The following is a 14665-nucleotide window of genomic DNA, read 5'->3' as shown; positions in this document are numbered from 1 at the left end:
GCTTTCAGAAAATATCGGTCCCTCTTCCCAATGGGCCTCAAAAGTCTAATCAGCCTACCAGTAATTTTTTGGAGTGTGGGAGGAAACCGGAGGACCCAGAGGAAACCCACCCAGACACAGAGAGAACATACAAACTCTTTGCAGATGTTGACCAGTGCTGCAAGGCTGTAGTGCTAACCACTGAGCCACCGTGCTGCCCATCAATCTCCCTATCAGCTATCTATCTCCTATAAAATTCTCCAAAATTACAGTTTTACCATACTAAAGGGAGCCTCTTGCTGACTGTGACTGGTCATAAAATAGTTTTATTTTGGGGCTCCACTTTTAGTTTTGCCCAGGGCCCCACTTTGTCTAGAACCGGCCCTGCCGGCACGGGGCCACAGGGAGCACTGTCACATGACCTGTTGTCGGGGACGCGCCCACCTCCCGCTCTCTGTGCGCTCCGCAGCCGCGGACTATACTCACCTGAAACGCATAGAAAACGCATACTCTGTAAAACTATCACTACAATTTCTACAAAAGTCGCAACCAACACACTAGGAATACACTGACGAGACTGGCTGTATAAGGTTGGGGGCTGGGAAGGGATATCTCGGCGCTAATGAAGCTGAATGATGTTCTGACAAGCGCATTTATCAACAATTTCTGACAGCATCGATCTGCTCTGCCACCAGCACATCTCCAGCGCCCCCCGAGGGCCGCGGCTCGTGCAGCTGCTGCTCCTGTGCGCGACCCCTTGGAAGAAGGACACATACACCTCTCCAATTAGCCGCGTCCTCACACGGATTGTGAGAGGAAGACAATCCCGCCAGGGCCCAGACGCGGCGGCGTGTCACACAGGCGAGCAGCCCCGAGCTCAGCGCTCACAGCTAATCGTCCCTTGAGCACCCGAGCCGCGGTATCCCTCCGCTTCGCTCTCGTGCCGGATCTAAGTTTTCATGACAGAGGCTACATTTGGTCAGCGGAAGAGTTAAACAAGAGGGAAAGTAGCGCCGGATGTGTTACTCTTCCACGGCGGAGGGATATCCATCTAGGAGCTAACGTGGTACTGAGGCTCGACGAGCGAAAAAAATGTCTGCCTGAGGGAGACCCACAAGTTCCTATCGGGTGAAAACAAAACCTTTCCGTGCGGTGAAAGCCCCTCAAACCCGCAGAAACCGGGAGTGTAGAAGTCGCTTGGAGCAGGTGACGGGATAAGGCTGCTGCCAAGACACCGGGAGGACGGTGGACGGGGACTCCCATAAACTTCAATCCAATTGTTGGATGTTTAAACGGAAAAAAAGGTAAATGTGGAGAGTGGGGGCACAGCCGGGGTCTGCGGGCACAGCGGGCAATGCCCATTACTGTGACCTGGAGGTGGTGGCAGCCGGGTGCCCCCACACTGCGCTCCTAAGTCGGGGGGCACTTACTTTCCCATTATGGGGCAAGTTATTGTGCTTAGAGCCGGGGAAGGAGGCTGTGCAGTGGGCACCAGGACCCAGCACTGCTGGCAGCTCTGTGTGCCCCCTGCCCATGGCTCCTCCAAGTCCTCACTCCTGGAGTAAGTTGCAGCCCAAGTTGCGTCTCCATTGTTGCAGGCTGCTGTGAGTCACAGCCCTTATTGTCTGGGGCTCTGCTTTCTGCCCTCACATGACATTGTTTTGGGCCACTGCTTTGGTTATTAGAACTTGTTACTTTTTGTGAGGAAGCTGGTGGTGTATGTGGTGTCTCTCGCCTCCCTCCCTGTACCCTAGTGTCAGATGGGCTGAGGTGTAGTAGGGGGTGTTGTGAGTGATGCAGATGGTAAGTGTCTCTCCTCTGTCTTTCCAGGAGCTGATCTGAGTGGTTGGAGATGAATCCTCAGCAGCGGATGGCCGCGATAGGCACAGACAAGGAGCTGAGTGACCTCCTGGATTTCAGTGCGGTACAGTATCATTCTGGATCTTATCATGCTAAAATCAGGGGGTGCTAATGCTACCGGACGCCGTCACTTTGATGTCATGTCTAGACTCTTAAGACGTAATCGCTGACACTACGGGGGTCAATTGGCTTATTACTTGGAGTCTAGTCATTGACCCCAAAACCAATCCAATTACAGCTACTTAAAACCTTATTAAGAGTCCTTTTTCACTAAAAATCCTAAACTGTAAGATTATTTATAAGAAGGTAGATGGACTCTAAGCTTAACCCATACTTGTTTCCCTTCTTACACTCAGCACCTTAAGCAATTTTTTTTTTCTTTTTTTTTTTTTCTTCCAGACCCATCATATTCATGTCACTTAGAAAAAGTTAGCACTGTTTGCGTTCCGAGTACTTTTTGTAATATTATTTTGTGGATAGTAGTAGGTGTAGTAGTATTGTGTTATACTTTTATAAACATGCATGTCTCCTGTAGATCAACAGGCAGTCACTTGTGTAATGTGTAGTATGCTGCTCTGCATGTTTTAGAACAATAACCTTATAGCGAAATCCTCTTCTGTTTTGCAGATGTTTTCTCCACCTGTTAATAGTGGGAAAACCAGACCAACTACACTAGGAAGTAGTCAATTCAGTGGATCAGGTAAAAATCAGATCTATTAATATATAGCATATGAATTATTAGTAACAAATTGTTTTGTTGAATAGTTTGTTTAATAGTTTGTCATTTTTTTACATTTCACATCATGCCCTTTTATTTTCCAGTACACAAATTGTACATGGACTATGTATAATTGTTTCTGCCATCTTCCTGTATTAATCCATCTCTACTTTTGACTTGCCCTTTGACCTACCTCTGCATACATCTAAGCATTATATCTGACCTATAGAGTCTTTTAACCATTTATTATGTTTAGTTGACTCTCACCATCCCACAAATCTCCTTGTATTAATTCTTCATGCACCATTATGGATATTTGGGCGTCTTCACCTTTTTGCAAGAGTTGGATTTATCTTACTGTTGGGCTGCACTTGCTGAAGAAACAAAGGGTTGATTACTAAATCTGTTGGAATGAACATGGATACCCTGGAAATTGGTTGCACATGTTTTGCAGCATGTTTCTAGCACAACCAGATGTAGCTTGCAAGACAAATTGTGTTATGACATTGTGAGATGATGTCTGAATGAATGTCACCCGAATGATCAGACTCCAGCACATTGGGGTCAGCAGGTTTCTGTGAGAGATGTATGTGTTTTATGCATTATATGAGGTTTATTAATGTTATCAGTAGCTTTGTTTTTATGGTCAGGTGTGTCATTATGTTTGTATTGTTAAAACTTTAGCCAATTCTTTCACTTTATGTAAAGGTTATTACATTATTATATTGAGAAGATCTAAAAACGTGAGACTCGATTACCTTTGTATACTGAAATGGCAGATAGTGTTTTACTATGTGTCTCACTGCTGTTTGCAAGCTGTCACTGCTGTCTTCAGTTCATCTGGATGTCTTTTATTATTTTATTGCTTTTCCTAATCTGTGTGATACCAATGTTACTTAGTGTAACCTGAACCACAGCTGCATATACTTATGTGGAGCTATAGTTAACTGTATGTAACCATCGTCTCACATTCTTAACAGCTTTCAATCCAATTTTTTGGGCCCAGTTACGGATTTGCACCATTGCTTATACAAAAGCTTAACCCCAATTGCGTTCATAGTTTGTGGCTTGTTTTTACATGTCTGTGCTCACAGTTTTGCTCATTTGTTATAAATGTAGGCTAAAGTATTTAATATATACACACGGTAAATCATTTTCAGTGGCTTCATCTGAAGAGCAGAAAGGGATTTGTGACTATACAAAACATTTTTCATAGCTTGTCATACTTCTTGGCACAAGTGCCAGTGAAAATATGTATACACGTGTTGCATGTTATCCATTTTATCAGTTAGGACTTTGGGTCATTTTCTTTGTAAAAAAAAAAAAAAGGAATCATTTTCATGTTCTTTAATATTTAGTAAACTAGTAAAAGCCTACCCCTGAATCTTAATTAATTCACATGGTGCTTAAATGTTTCTGTGGAGGAATGGCATCATTTTAAGCGATTGCCTCTTTAGCGACTTTATATCTTAGGAATAGCAATGCTTTGCTGATACAGGAATGATCAATTTTTCACCTTTTGGTATCATGTTGTGTATTCCTGATATTTTTCCTCTTAACAATATTAGAGGTTTCCTTTTTAGCCTAAATGTAAACACGTTATTGAGGGCATAGTTATGTTGAAACATATCTTACTGTTTGTATGCATTGTAACTTAAATAAAACTTGCCAGATTATGTAAACAGATTGGACAGATGTAGTAGCAGGATCAGATTTTTACTTCTGTACCTGAAGTGATGATCATTTTCTCACATTTATCCTACTGGAAAAATGTACAAGCACTGTGTTTGTAACCCTCCATTGCAAGTGACTGCCAATCTGTAGAACAAAAGCATAATATTGCAGCCATTTTTTTTATTCCTACATGCTTCTAGGAATGACTTGTTATGCACCTCATAAAATATAATATAAATATATATATTTGCTTATGGCTGTTCTGTAGTAAGAAACAATGACGCAGTCCACACCAGATTGTTGTCATGATTTGTCCAGTAGTTGGTCTATGTGCCCAGCTATTCAGTCTATTAAGTTTATATATATTTGTGGTGTGTCTACAATGCACTTCTTTTATGTAAATAATGTGTCTCCCTCTAAAAAACAGAGCGATTAACAATGGCTATTTATTTTCTTTTAAAATTGTAGTAGATGCAGCAGCAGAGCAAGGCTGAAGTGGTGATGATTTGTTTTATTGGTTTTGGTTAATGTTAAAGACCTCACAATTGGTACAGAGGCTAAGAACTGTATCTTCCCCATCCCTCTTTTTAATAATCGGTATCTTAATATGTGACTTACACAAGTGCAGGGGAATGTGTGGCAATAATTTATATTATTTGGGTCAGAGTAACATTTTTACACAATATAATGTAGATTTTAAATTTTGTAACTATTGTACTTAATTTTTCTTTGAAAAAGTTATGTTGAATCTTTTGGAAAAGCATGTTTAGTTTTAACTTTTTTTTTTTTTTAATCTTAAAAATGTAGTTTATAGGTTGAAAAGTATGCCCAAGCCTAAGGGGAAGCAGTCAGTTAATTGTTTTAAGATCCTTGACAACCCCCCCCCCCCCCCCCCCCCCCCCCGGGACCAAGTCAGGTTTACAATAATGTCCTGTTATATGTAGAGTGATTTGGTACTATGCATGTCTAGCAGGGCAAGTACAAAATTTCATGCTACCTCCAGCAGCAGCCCCCTAATTGTAATGATGTACCTGGCCTATGGAACATCACTGCAAGGAATGAGGGCACAGGCCTGTGTGGTTTATGACTCTAAACTTTTCATAGATCTTTTGTATTTACAGAGACCTAGAAGCGCTTGTTTTCTGCATAGCCCTTGTACCTCCAAATATCAGTATTTATCATAATATGCAATGTAGTGGAAAGCTGGAAATAAATTCCAAATGCAATGAAAATGAAAAGAAAAATGCATTTGCGCCATCTTCTCGTGGGATCAATTTTTACATCTTTCACTGAATGCACCAAATGACGCCTCCTGTTCTTTGGGTTGGTACAATCCTATTGATAACAAATTATATGTTTTAATACGTTTAAAATAATTAAAATCTTTTGTACAAAAAAATTGTTCTCTTCTTATCATATTCTGAGGCCAATACATTTTTCTTACTTGGGTGTACGGATCTGTGTAAGTTGTCATTTTTTGCAGGACGAGCTGATGTTTTCATTGCTAACATCGTGTTAAAGTGGCAATTTTAATTTTATTTTTTTGTTAGAGATATAGTGATTTTTTTTTTTTTTTTGGATTGAGCATTATGGGTTGTGAGAATATGTAAAATGTTTGTTTTTTATTTTTATAACGGTTTCAGGGAAAGGGTGTAATTCAAATTATTTTTTTTAACTTATTTTTATTTTATTGGCCCCCTAGGGCAGTGATGGCGAACCTTTTGGTGGCCGAGTGCCCAAACTGCAACCCAAAACCACCCTTATTTATCGCCAGGTGCCAACAAAAAATTAAAGCATTAACTTATTGCTCCCTGTTGTTCAACAACTTTCGTTTATATTGGCCTCCTGAGGACAAGATGGAAAATGTGCATCATTTTAGCTTCTTTCCAGTGTCCCTCTGTGCACAGAGAATAGTGGGACCAGCAGAAGGTCCTTCAAAAGATAATTCGGCCCTATGTACTCATTCTGCAGCATCTTTTGGAACTGCAGGAAGATTCTTTGAATGTGTGGTGCACTGGGGCAATGGCCCGGGTGCCCACAGAAAGGGCTCTGAGTGCCGCTTCTGGCACCCGTGCCATAGGTTCGCCACCACTGCCCTAGGGTATTTCTTATACAATATACTGTGATACAACTTTATTGCAGTATATAGGGATTTTGATTATAAAGTTATATAAAATCAAGTAAATGTTTATGACTTTATGTGGTTCACTAGTGGTGCAAGGTGCCATTTTTGATTATGTTATAATAATGGCTTTGTATCACCATTTCTTTTTGTTACATTTATCCTTTGTGGATTGTTCTTCAGTCAATGGGGGACATCTATCAAGGCTTGTACGCCAGTTTTCTGCCTTATTGTCTAGAAATAATTCCTTGTGTAGGTCTATGAATTTGGATTTTTTTCCTCTTTAAGTCCGCTCCATGCCAAGTGGGGAGAAGGGAGATTGGCAACGGATGTTTTTTTTTTAACCCTGTGCGTGCACACTTTCTATAGCCTGCGAAGGGTATAGCGCAAGTCTATGCCCGGCAGGGGTGGAAGAAGTAGCTGCCCCATGCCTCTCCAGTGGAAGAAGAGAGTGAAATGAGTGAAGACAATACCTGTACAATACTGTAGAATATGTAAACATAATCCTTGTATCGCCAAAAGTTGATTGTCGCAGAGTGGGCATAACAATTTTTGCTTGAAGTGAAAGAGCAATTAGCAATGATAAAACTGTGTTTTATCATGATCTTTCTCTTGTAGCAACCTTTACAGAAGGTGTTTTACACTGTTGTCTTGTAAGAATCATTGTAGGGCAACTCTAGGGTCATCCTGATTTGCACATTGTAATAGATGGTGTGCAAAATCCCAAAATACTGCCATACTGTAGTATGACAGTATATGGTAGGATCAATCAGACAACCTAAAATAATATAAAAAAACCCTAAAAATTCAAATCGCCCCCCCTTTCCCTAGAAGTCATATAAATATAAACAGGAAAAATCATAAACACACTAGGTTTAGCCACGTCCGATAAAGCTATCAAAATATAATAACCATTTTTCAGAGTTTAACCCCATAGTGGAAAATAACGCCCAAAGTCGCAAATGGCATTTTTTTGCCTTTTTGAAAAATATTAAAAATTCAATAAAAAGTGATCAAAAGGTCATACAATCCTAAAAATAAAAGCATTGAAAATGTCATCAAAAGTAGCAAAAATGACACCACCCACAGCTCTGTACACCAAAGTATGAAAAAGTTATTAGCGCAAGAAGACTGCAAAATGAAAATTTTTTTTTTTTGTTTGTAGATGAGGTTTTAATTTTTGTAAATGTATGAAAACATTATAAAACCTATACAAAATGATCGTATTGACCCAATGAATGAAGTAGACATGTCATTTAGGACGCACAGTGAAAGACGTAAAATCCAAGCCCACAAAAAAAATTGTTCCTGCTTCCAAGTATACGGCATAGAATATTAAATACCGTCACTATAAAGCGCAGAAAACAAGCAATCACACAGCTCTCTACATGGAAAAATAAAAAAAGTTATAGATTCTTGAAGGTGGGGAGTGAAAAATAAAGCGCAAAAACAAGAAAGGGCCTGCTCCTTAAGGGTTAATTTGGAGATTGCCATAAAGATCAATTTTTATTTTTTTTTTTTCTTTCAGTGGAAATTCCATGTTTAATTTCTGGTCTTTCATCATATCCTGCCTGGTTTAGAATTGTTCTGTAAACAAATTAAAAAAATACATTTTTCTGTAACCTGATGAGGGCTATATTTAATGCTCTTCCCACCTACTGGGTGGAAGGGTGGCATAGGGGGGAAGAAGGTGCAATACTTGGATGTGCTCTAATAATAAGAATAATCCACAGTGCCATTAAATTCCACAGCGCTTTACAAATCATAGGGGACATGTACAAATATAGTTACATTACTGAGTATAAACAGGCTTATGAAATGATAGCTCGTAAGAGCCTACACACTGTGAGGATCAAGGGGGGTGGCACGAGGTATAAGAGCTTGTATAATGGTCCAGCCACTGATTATAAGGGAACAGTATAAAAGAACTTAATAACTAAAAATTCTGCTGCTTAAACCAGCCATCATCTTATACAAAATCCAAGGTGAAAGTGACTGTAGCAAAGTCTGGAGCTTGGTATGTATCTGGTGTTTGCTGGATAACCGACGGGAGGAGGCCATAGAATGGATTAGTAAAAAGAGAGTTGACATTTCATGCACTTGGCGAGTGTGAAAGGCAAGCCTAAAGAGATGGGTTTTAAGAGCATGTTTGAAACTTTGGATGTTCGTTTGATAGCCCGTGGAAGGGCATTCCAGGGAATTGGCTCTCATTAAGGTAAAGATCAATCTAATATTACTAGCTCCAGGAAGGTATGTGACCAAATCAGAATTATGGACCATATTAACTTTTCTTTTGAATTTTACTGTGCATGGTTGCTTGTTGTGTCAGTGGACAGTATGGTTGGTTCTCATTTCTGAGAGCAGCTTACTAAAGGTTGAATCAAAAGTGATCTGCTGGAGTTTGGAGCACTACAGATATTTTTTTACAGATTTAAAGTAACCAGTTATTCATGCACATTTTGAGACCAAACAAATTTGCTTAATAGCAATGGGGCAATTTCACTTTCTTTTTGTTCTTTAAAAAAGTCATAAATAATAGCTGGATCATAAACTTCTTGGCTTTAAAATGACAATTGATGGGATATACATTTTTAGTAATATAGAGCCACATATTTATAATGATGTGCAGTGCTTTTATTCAAAAGTTGTACTTATTTTTTATAAAAATTTAATGTAACAAATAGTTTTTGTTTGTTTATTTTGCCTATGCCATGGCAATTGTACATAAGTTTTTCCTCCTAGGTTCTAGAGGATAAAGAAAAAAACTCCTCATTTATTTTCTGTTCATTTGATTTGTTGAAAAGAATGGTTCTTACCTCTGTCCTCCTTTTTGTGTGCAAATGTTTGGTTGCATATACTGTTTGTTTTGTTTCTATACTGTTATTGTATACAACATGTTCTGGTCAACTAAGAGGGAGGAGAATTCAGAAACAAGCAGACCTTCTGTTTTGAAGTGTCTAAGGGATTCCTTTATCTGATAAGTGTGATTGCTTAAGACTTCAAAATGTGTGAAAACGGTAGTCATCGCTTGTGATCTTCCTTAAAGATTAAAATGGTATCTTTCATCAGCTAAACACCTGCCTCAAGGCATTAGGAATCTGTTACAATTGCTGCTTTGTTTCCCTGCAAAGAGCTTGAAACATTTAATATGTATTCTGGGTGAACAACATGGCCACTCTTTGACTTGGATGCAAATGTTTAGTTTCTTTAGCTTTTGGCTGTTTTACTTCAATCCCATTTACCAAAGTTCTCTCCACAAAGTTTTATTGAGATGTTCTCAGCAGATACAAGTCTGATATAATGCTTCCTATGAATACATGTCATGTCACATGTATGAAATGGAGCTACATGTTGTTTTCTAGTATATACCAAGGCTAGGCCACTATACATAATTTACTAGCAGTTCTGGGGACAGGTTTGCTTTCTATTATGTGGTACTGGGATGAGATAATTGGTATTCTCCCTGAATGGATGCTTTGTATCGCTGTATCTATAAAACAAAGCTGTGTTTGTAAACATAACTTGTGAAATAATAAAGGGCACACTTTCTGGTGAAGATGTTCACTGAATACCAATGGAGAATAGGCAGAAAACTTTTGTTTGTTAAATGTAATAATGTAGCCTGAATTTCACTGAATTATTGTTTCTAATTTATAGAGACCTTAGTAAATCTGCCTTTTATGAATCAAGCAATCACTACTGTTTACCATGCTTTGTTTCTTGTATTTACTAGTGAAGTTTTTTCTTAGCAGAACCTTGTATTTATAGTCTGTTTGCTTAGTGCGCACTAAAGAACGAGAAACGTGTCTATGTACCTTTATAGATAGAAGAAAGTAAATTTGGGAAGTAACTTATTATTATTATTATTAACTTCTGCACAGTGTAAACTTAGTGCCGGGTAGTATTTGGTAGTGCCTTAGTGGCTTTAGAATTTTATTTCTTTTATTGTGTATGTGTGTGGGGGAGAGTAAAACTTTCTAGAATATTATGCAGAATTGTATTTGTGAATATACAGTTTTGTTGCAGAACTTTAGTTATAACTAAAAAAAAAAAAAAAAAACACAAACTTTAAACCACCTTCTGCTGAATCATAATTCATGTATCAGCCAGCTGTTCTCTAGCAGCATTGAGTCATTTGGCACATGCCTTTCCGATAGTTTACTGATGATCCATGGCATCAACTCTTCACTTAATAATCAATTTCAGTGAAACTTCCATTATGTGTTGACATGTCAGCTTTTATCATATGATCAAAAAATGAGTGAAACATTATAACTTACTGGATTATTCCAGGCATAATAAGTTATTTTTTATCCGCAGTATAGGACATTTCAGTGTGAATGCTAGGACTCAAACTGTTGGGACCTCTGCAGTTCATGAGAATGGGGCTACCGTGCTCTATAATTGAATGAAGCAGCAGGTTAAGCCTGTGTTTTGCCGCTCTGTTAAATACTACAAGAGTACTGACAATTGCTTGGCTTTACCCCTCGTTCTCATTCACTGTCATTGAGTACCAGAGATGGCTGAGCCCTGTGGATGCTTTCTTCGTCAGTGTTTGGTTAGGGCTGGGATATCATTTGAACGAGGCTATGTTATGCCCCATAAAGAGAAAATGCAATCCCTCTTCATACCTGTACAACTGTATAACATTTTACATTGTAGGACTATGATATATGGTACCACTAGGTACCACTGAAACAGCAATAAATTGCTGATGGTATGATAAGAACATTTCTATGCTATAGCCATAAACCACTGGTTTCTGTAGACAATTATTGTGCATGTAAATTTACAGGCCTTGGACATTTCACACATCAGTATCCATCAGTCTTTCCATTATACTTACAGGGGTATTCTCGTCTCGGCACTCACATTCACTTTCAATAATCTGCCATATATAAACATTTATTCAATTGGATGTTATTAAAAAACTGTTCCTGTGTGAAGATAATTTCTCATAAATGTAGTGATATGGTCCCTTAAAAACGAGATGGCTTCCTCGGATACGGCCACCTCTGCTGGAGAGATTGCACAAAGAAACAAAATGTTATTGTATATAAAATGTCCGGGAGCTACTACATGTCGCACAGCCGTCCTGTGGTAATGATTGCTGAATCCTGGTGGTTCGGCAGGACTCTATAGCACAAGTCTGGCCACCGCTGCCAGAGTGTGAGGTGGTCGTATCCGAGGAAGCCATCTGATTTCTAAGGGCCAACATGACTACATTTATAGGAAATTATCTTCACACAGGAACATTTTTTTTTATTAACATCCAATTAAAGAAATGTTTACATAAGGCAAATGAATTTAATTAAATGTAAATGCCCAGATGGGAATACCCCTTTAATCATCGTGTTGTCTCCATACCTTGTGTCGGCTCAAATATAACAAATACAAAACCTAATAAAATAACTGGCCCTTCGCTTACTACTAGGTGTGTTGTCTTGAATATTTTGGTGATTTTTGTACCCAATAGGGTTACACCGATACCAAAATTTTTAGTGCAATATAATATCTGGAGAAGTTTCTCAATACTGTTACAATACTTTTTCTTTTCTTAAAAATATTATCTGTTTAGGGTGTGGTCACATGGGGTGTTTACATTGCGTTTGGAAACGTTGTGCAAACGTCTGGGTGTGGGAACGATCAGCTAGTGTTTTGAGAGGAGAGCTTTAGTAAATACAAAATGTATAATTTCGTCTCATTTTAGATGGGAGTTTTTGATACCTTTTTTTTTTTTTTTTTTTTGTGGATGGCATATGGAGCCATTCATTCCTATGGGTCTGTTCACATGTCTGTTTGTTTTTCACGAATGTGCAGATGGTGAGGAAAAAAATTGCATCATGCACAATTTTTTTTTTGTCTTGCATGCAGACTAAGGATCTCCATAGAGGTGAATGGATCTTTAAAAAAAACATGGATGACATACGGACAGGGGAAAAATACGGACATCACATGCTCAACTGTATGAGCCCTTGTGTCTTATGCATTTTTATTCAATATAACTGTATTAATTATACAAGATTATCTCTACATTCCAGTGCATTTAGCTTGAGTAACGGTGTAAGTCTATGGAAGCTCTAGTGAAGCTCTTGGTTAGATAAAATCCTCCCAGTGACAAAAAAGGTGTAGTAACAATGTATATGGTCAGTTCATGATATTTCCCTGATGATGTTGTGCATTCTCTGGGCCAACACATGTATTCAAAGGATTCCCTGCCCCCTGCCGCCTCTGAGGATTCCCTGAAGACAACTACTAGGAGTCTGTGAAACAGCACAGGTCATTCAGTACTGAAAAATTATCGAAACCCGATTAGCCGTTCGGAGTATGAATGTATTGAACAAGTACTGGGGTTTTGATACATTGTACATCCCTTATACATATCTTTTGAAATTTAACCCCTTAGTGACCAAGTTCATTTGTGCCTTAATGGCCAAGGACTATATGTCAAAAAAAAGATTGTCACTTTATCCGGTAATCACTTTAGAATGTTTTAACTTACCCAATTGTTTTTTTTTAGTTTTTTTTTTTTGTGACATTTTGTACTTCAAGTTAGTGTGAAACTTTGGTTGACTTGTGGCATTTAAAAAAAAAAGTGAATTTGGTAAACATTTTGAAAAAATAAGCTATTTTCAAAATTCCATATCTTCTGTTTTTCTAACTAATAGCCTTACTACCCAAATTAGTTGACCATATCGCTGCTTTGTGTTGGCTGTATTTTATAGGTGTCGTTTTATTATGATGTTAGAAAAATCACAAATCGGACAGCATTCTCTAAAATTTTCAAGAAAATTTTAGAGTCCATTATTTTATTTCTATAGGGGTTTTGGAACTTCACCTTTCAAACTATTCAGAACCGCACATAGGAAGCTTATTAACCTTTTAAGTATTTAACAGTACTTCAAACAAGATTATGGTTTGCTTTGGAATTCACTATTATTTATCATTAATGTGTTCATTTAGCCCTAAAATTTACCCACATTATCTGATCAAAAGTTAAAAATGTATCTACAAATATATTGTGCAGTTTCTTCCGAGTAAGAGGACACCACCTATGTGGATGTAACCTGTTCTCTGGGCACATGGTGGGTGTGGAAGTGAAGGAACCATTTAGCTTTTGTAGGGCAGATTTTGCTAGAATAGTTTGCAGGTGCCATGGCATGTAGCTTTTCCCCTGAGGCTGCATTCACATGTGGCATTTTGGTAGAGATTTGAAACGCAATCCAAAGGCTCCACCTGTGATCACATGTTGAAGTAACATTGCATTTACTTCTCGTTTAGTTACCAAAGCATGTGATCACCAGTGGAGCCTTTGGATTGCATTTCAAAACCCCACCAAAATGCCAAATGTGAACGTGGCCTCAGGAACCACAAACCCCTTATACCAGAGAATTTGTAAACTTTTTTTTTTTTTTTTAATGGGGGTTTAAACCCCTTGCCACCGATGGCCTTTTTCCATTCTACTTTATCACTCCCCACTTTCAAAAATCAATAACTTTTTTATTTTTCCATATACAGAGCTGTATGATGGCTTGTTTTCTGAGTAACAAAGTGTCCTTCCTAGTGATGGTATTTTATACTCTTTGCTGTGTAAATAATAATAATTCCTTTATTTATATAGCGCACACAGATTACACGGCGCTACACACAGCTTGTCAAATCAGTCCCTGTCCCCGGTGGGCCTCACAATCTAATCAACTTTCCAGTATGTTTTGGATTGTGGGCGGACCCGGAGGAAACCCACACAAAAATGGAGAGAACATACAAACTCTTTGCCCTGTGTACTGGGGAGTGGAAATAAAATTCAAAATGCAGTAAAATTGACAAGAAACCACATTTTGCACCATTTTCTTGTGGGCTCTGTTTTTATGTCTTTCACTGGGCGCTCCAAAAGGCATCTCTAAAATATTCTTTGGTTCGGTAAAGTCAAAGAGATACCAAATTTATTGTATTTTTGGATTATAAGACTCCCTTTTTAGTAAGAAAAAATGTTGCAAAAAAGTGCCTGCATCTTATAGACAGAAGGTCAGGAGGATCCAGCACTGCCAGACCCTCCTGACCGCTGTAATGGAGATCAGGTGATGCCCTGATATAGAGCTGCACCTGATCTCCCAGAGAGAAGAGCCTCCACACTGCTCTCCCCTCTGACAGTTGTTCTACAGGACCTGTGTTGATGTCAGAATCATGTGACTGATCACATTCTTCTTGCATCACCACATACTGCCGAGAATGGGGACTTGCTGCGCTGGGACAGGGTAAGAAGAATGGGAAGAGGGAAATAGGGGAAGGTGGGGCATGTGTGGTGGGGTTCT

General features: G+C 38.7%; 1 protein-coding gene across 5 annotated transcripts in view; it reads left to right on the top strand.

The window, feature by feature from the left end:
* Window positions 1-683: 683 nt before the first annotated feature.
* TCF12 (transcription factor 12) overlaps window positions 684-14665 on the top strand; it is a 141437-nt gene continuing 127455 nt past the window's right edge. For 2 of the 5 annotated variants that reach the window (XM_072148138.1, XM_072148137.1), the window contains exons 1-3: window positions 684-1283; window positions 1810-1903; window positions 2467-2539. In XM_072148138.1, coding sequence (XP_072004239.1) covers window positions 1832-1903; window positions 2467-2539 — 145 coding nt within the window. In that variant the 5' untranslated portion in view covers window positions 684-1283; window positions 1810-1831. The remainder of the gene's footprint in view (window positions 1284-1809; window positions 1904-2466; window positions 2540-14665) is intronic. The other 3 variants (XM_072148142.1, XM_072148141.1, XM_072148139.1) reach the window with 3 other exon arrangements.

This window comes from Engystomops pustulosus, chromosome 4 (genome assembly GCF_040894005.1).
Source record: "Engystomops pustulosus chromosome 4, aEngPut4.maternal, whole genome shotgun sequence".
NCBI classification, from domain to species: Eukaryota; Metazoa; Chordata; class Amphibia; order Anura; family Leptodactylidae; genus Engystomops; species Engystomops pustulosus.
This window is presented reverse-complemented; position numbering and strand designations above follow the sequence as displayed.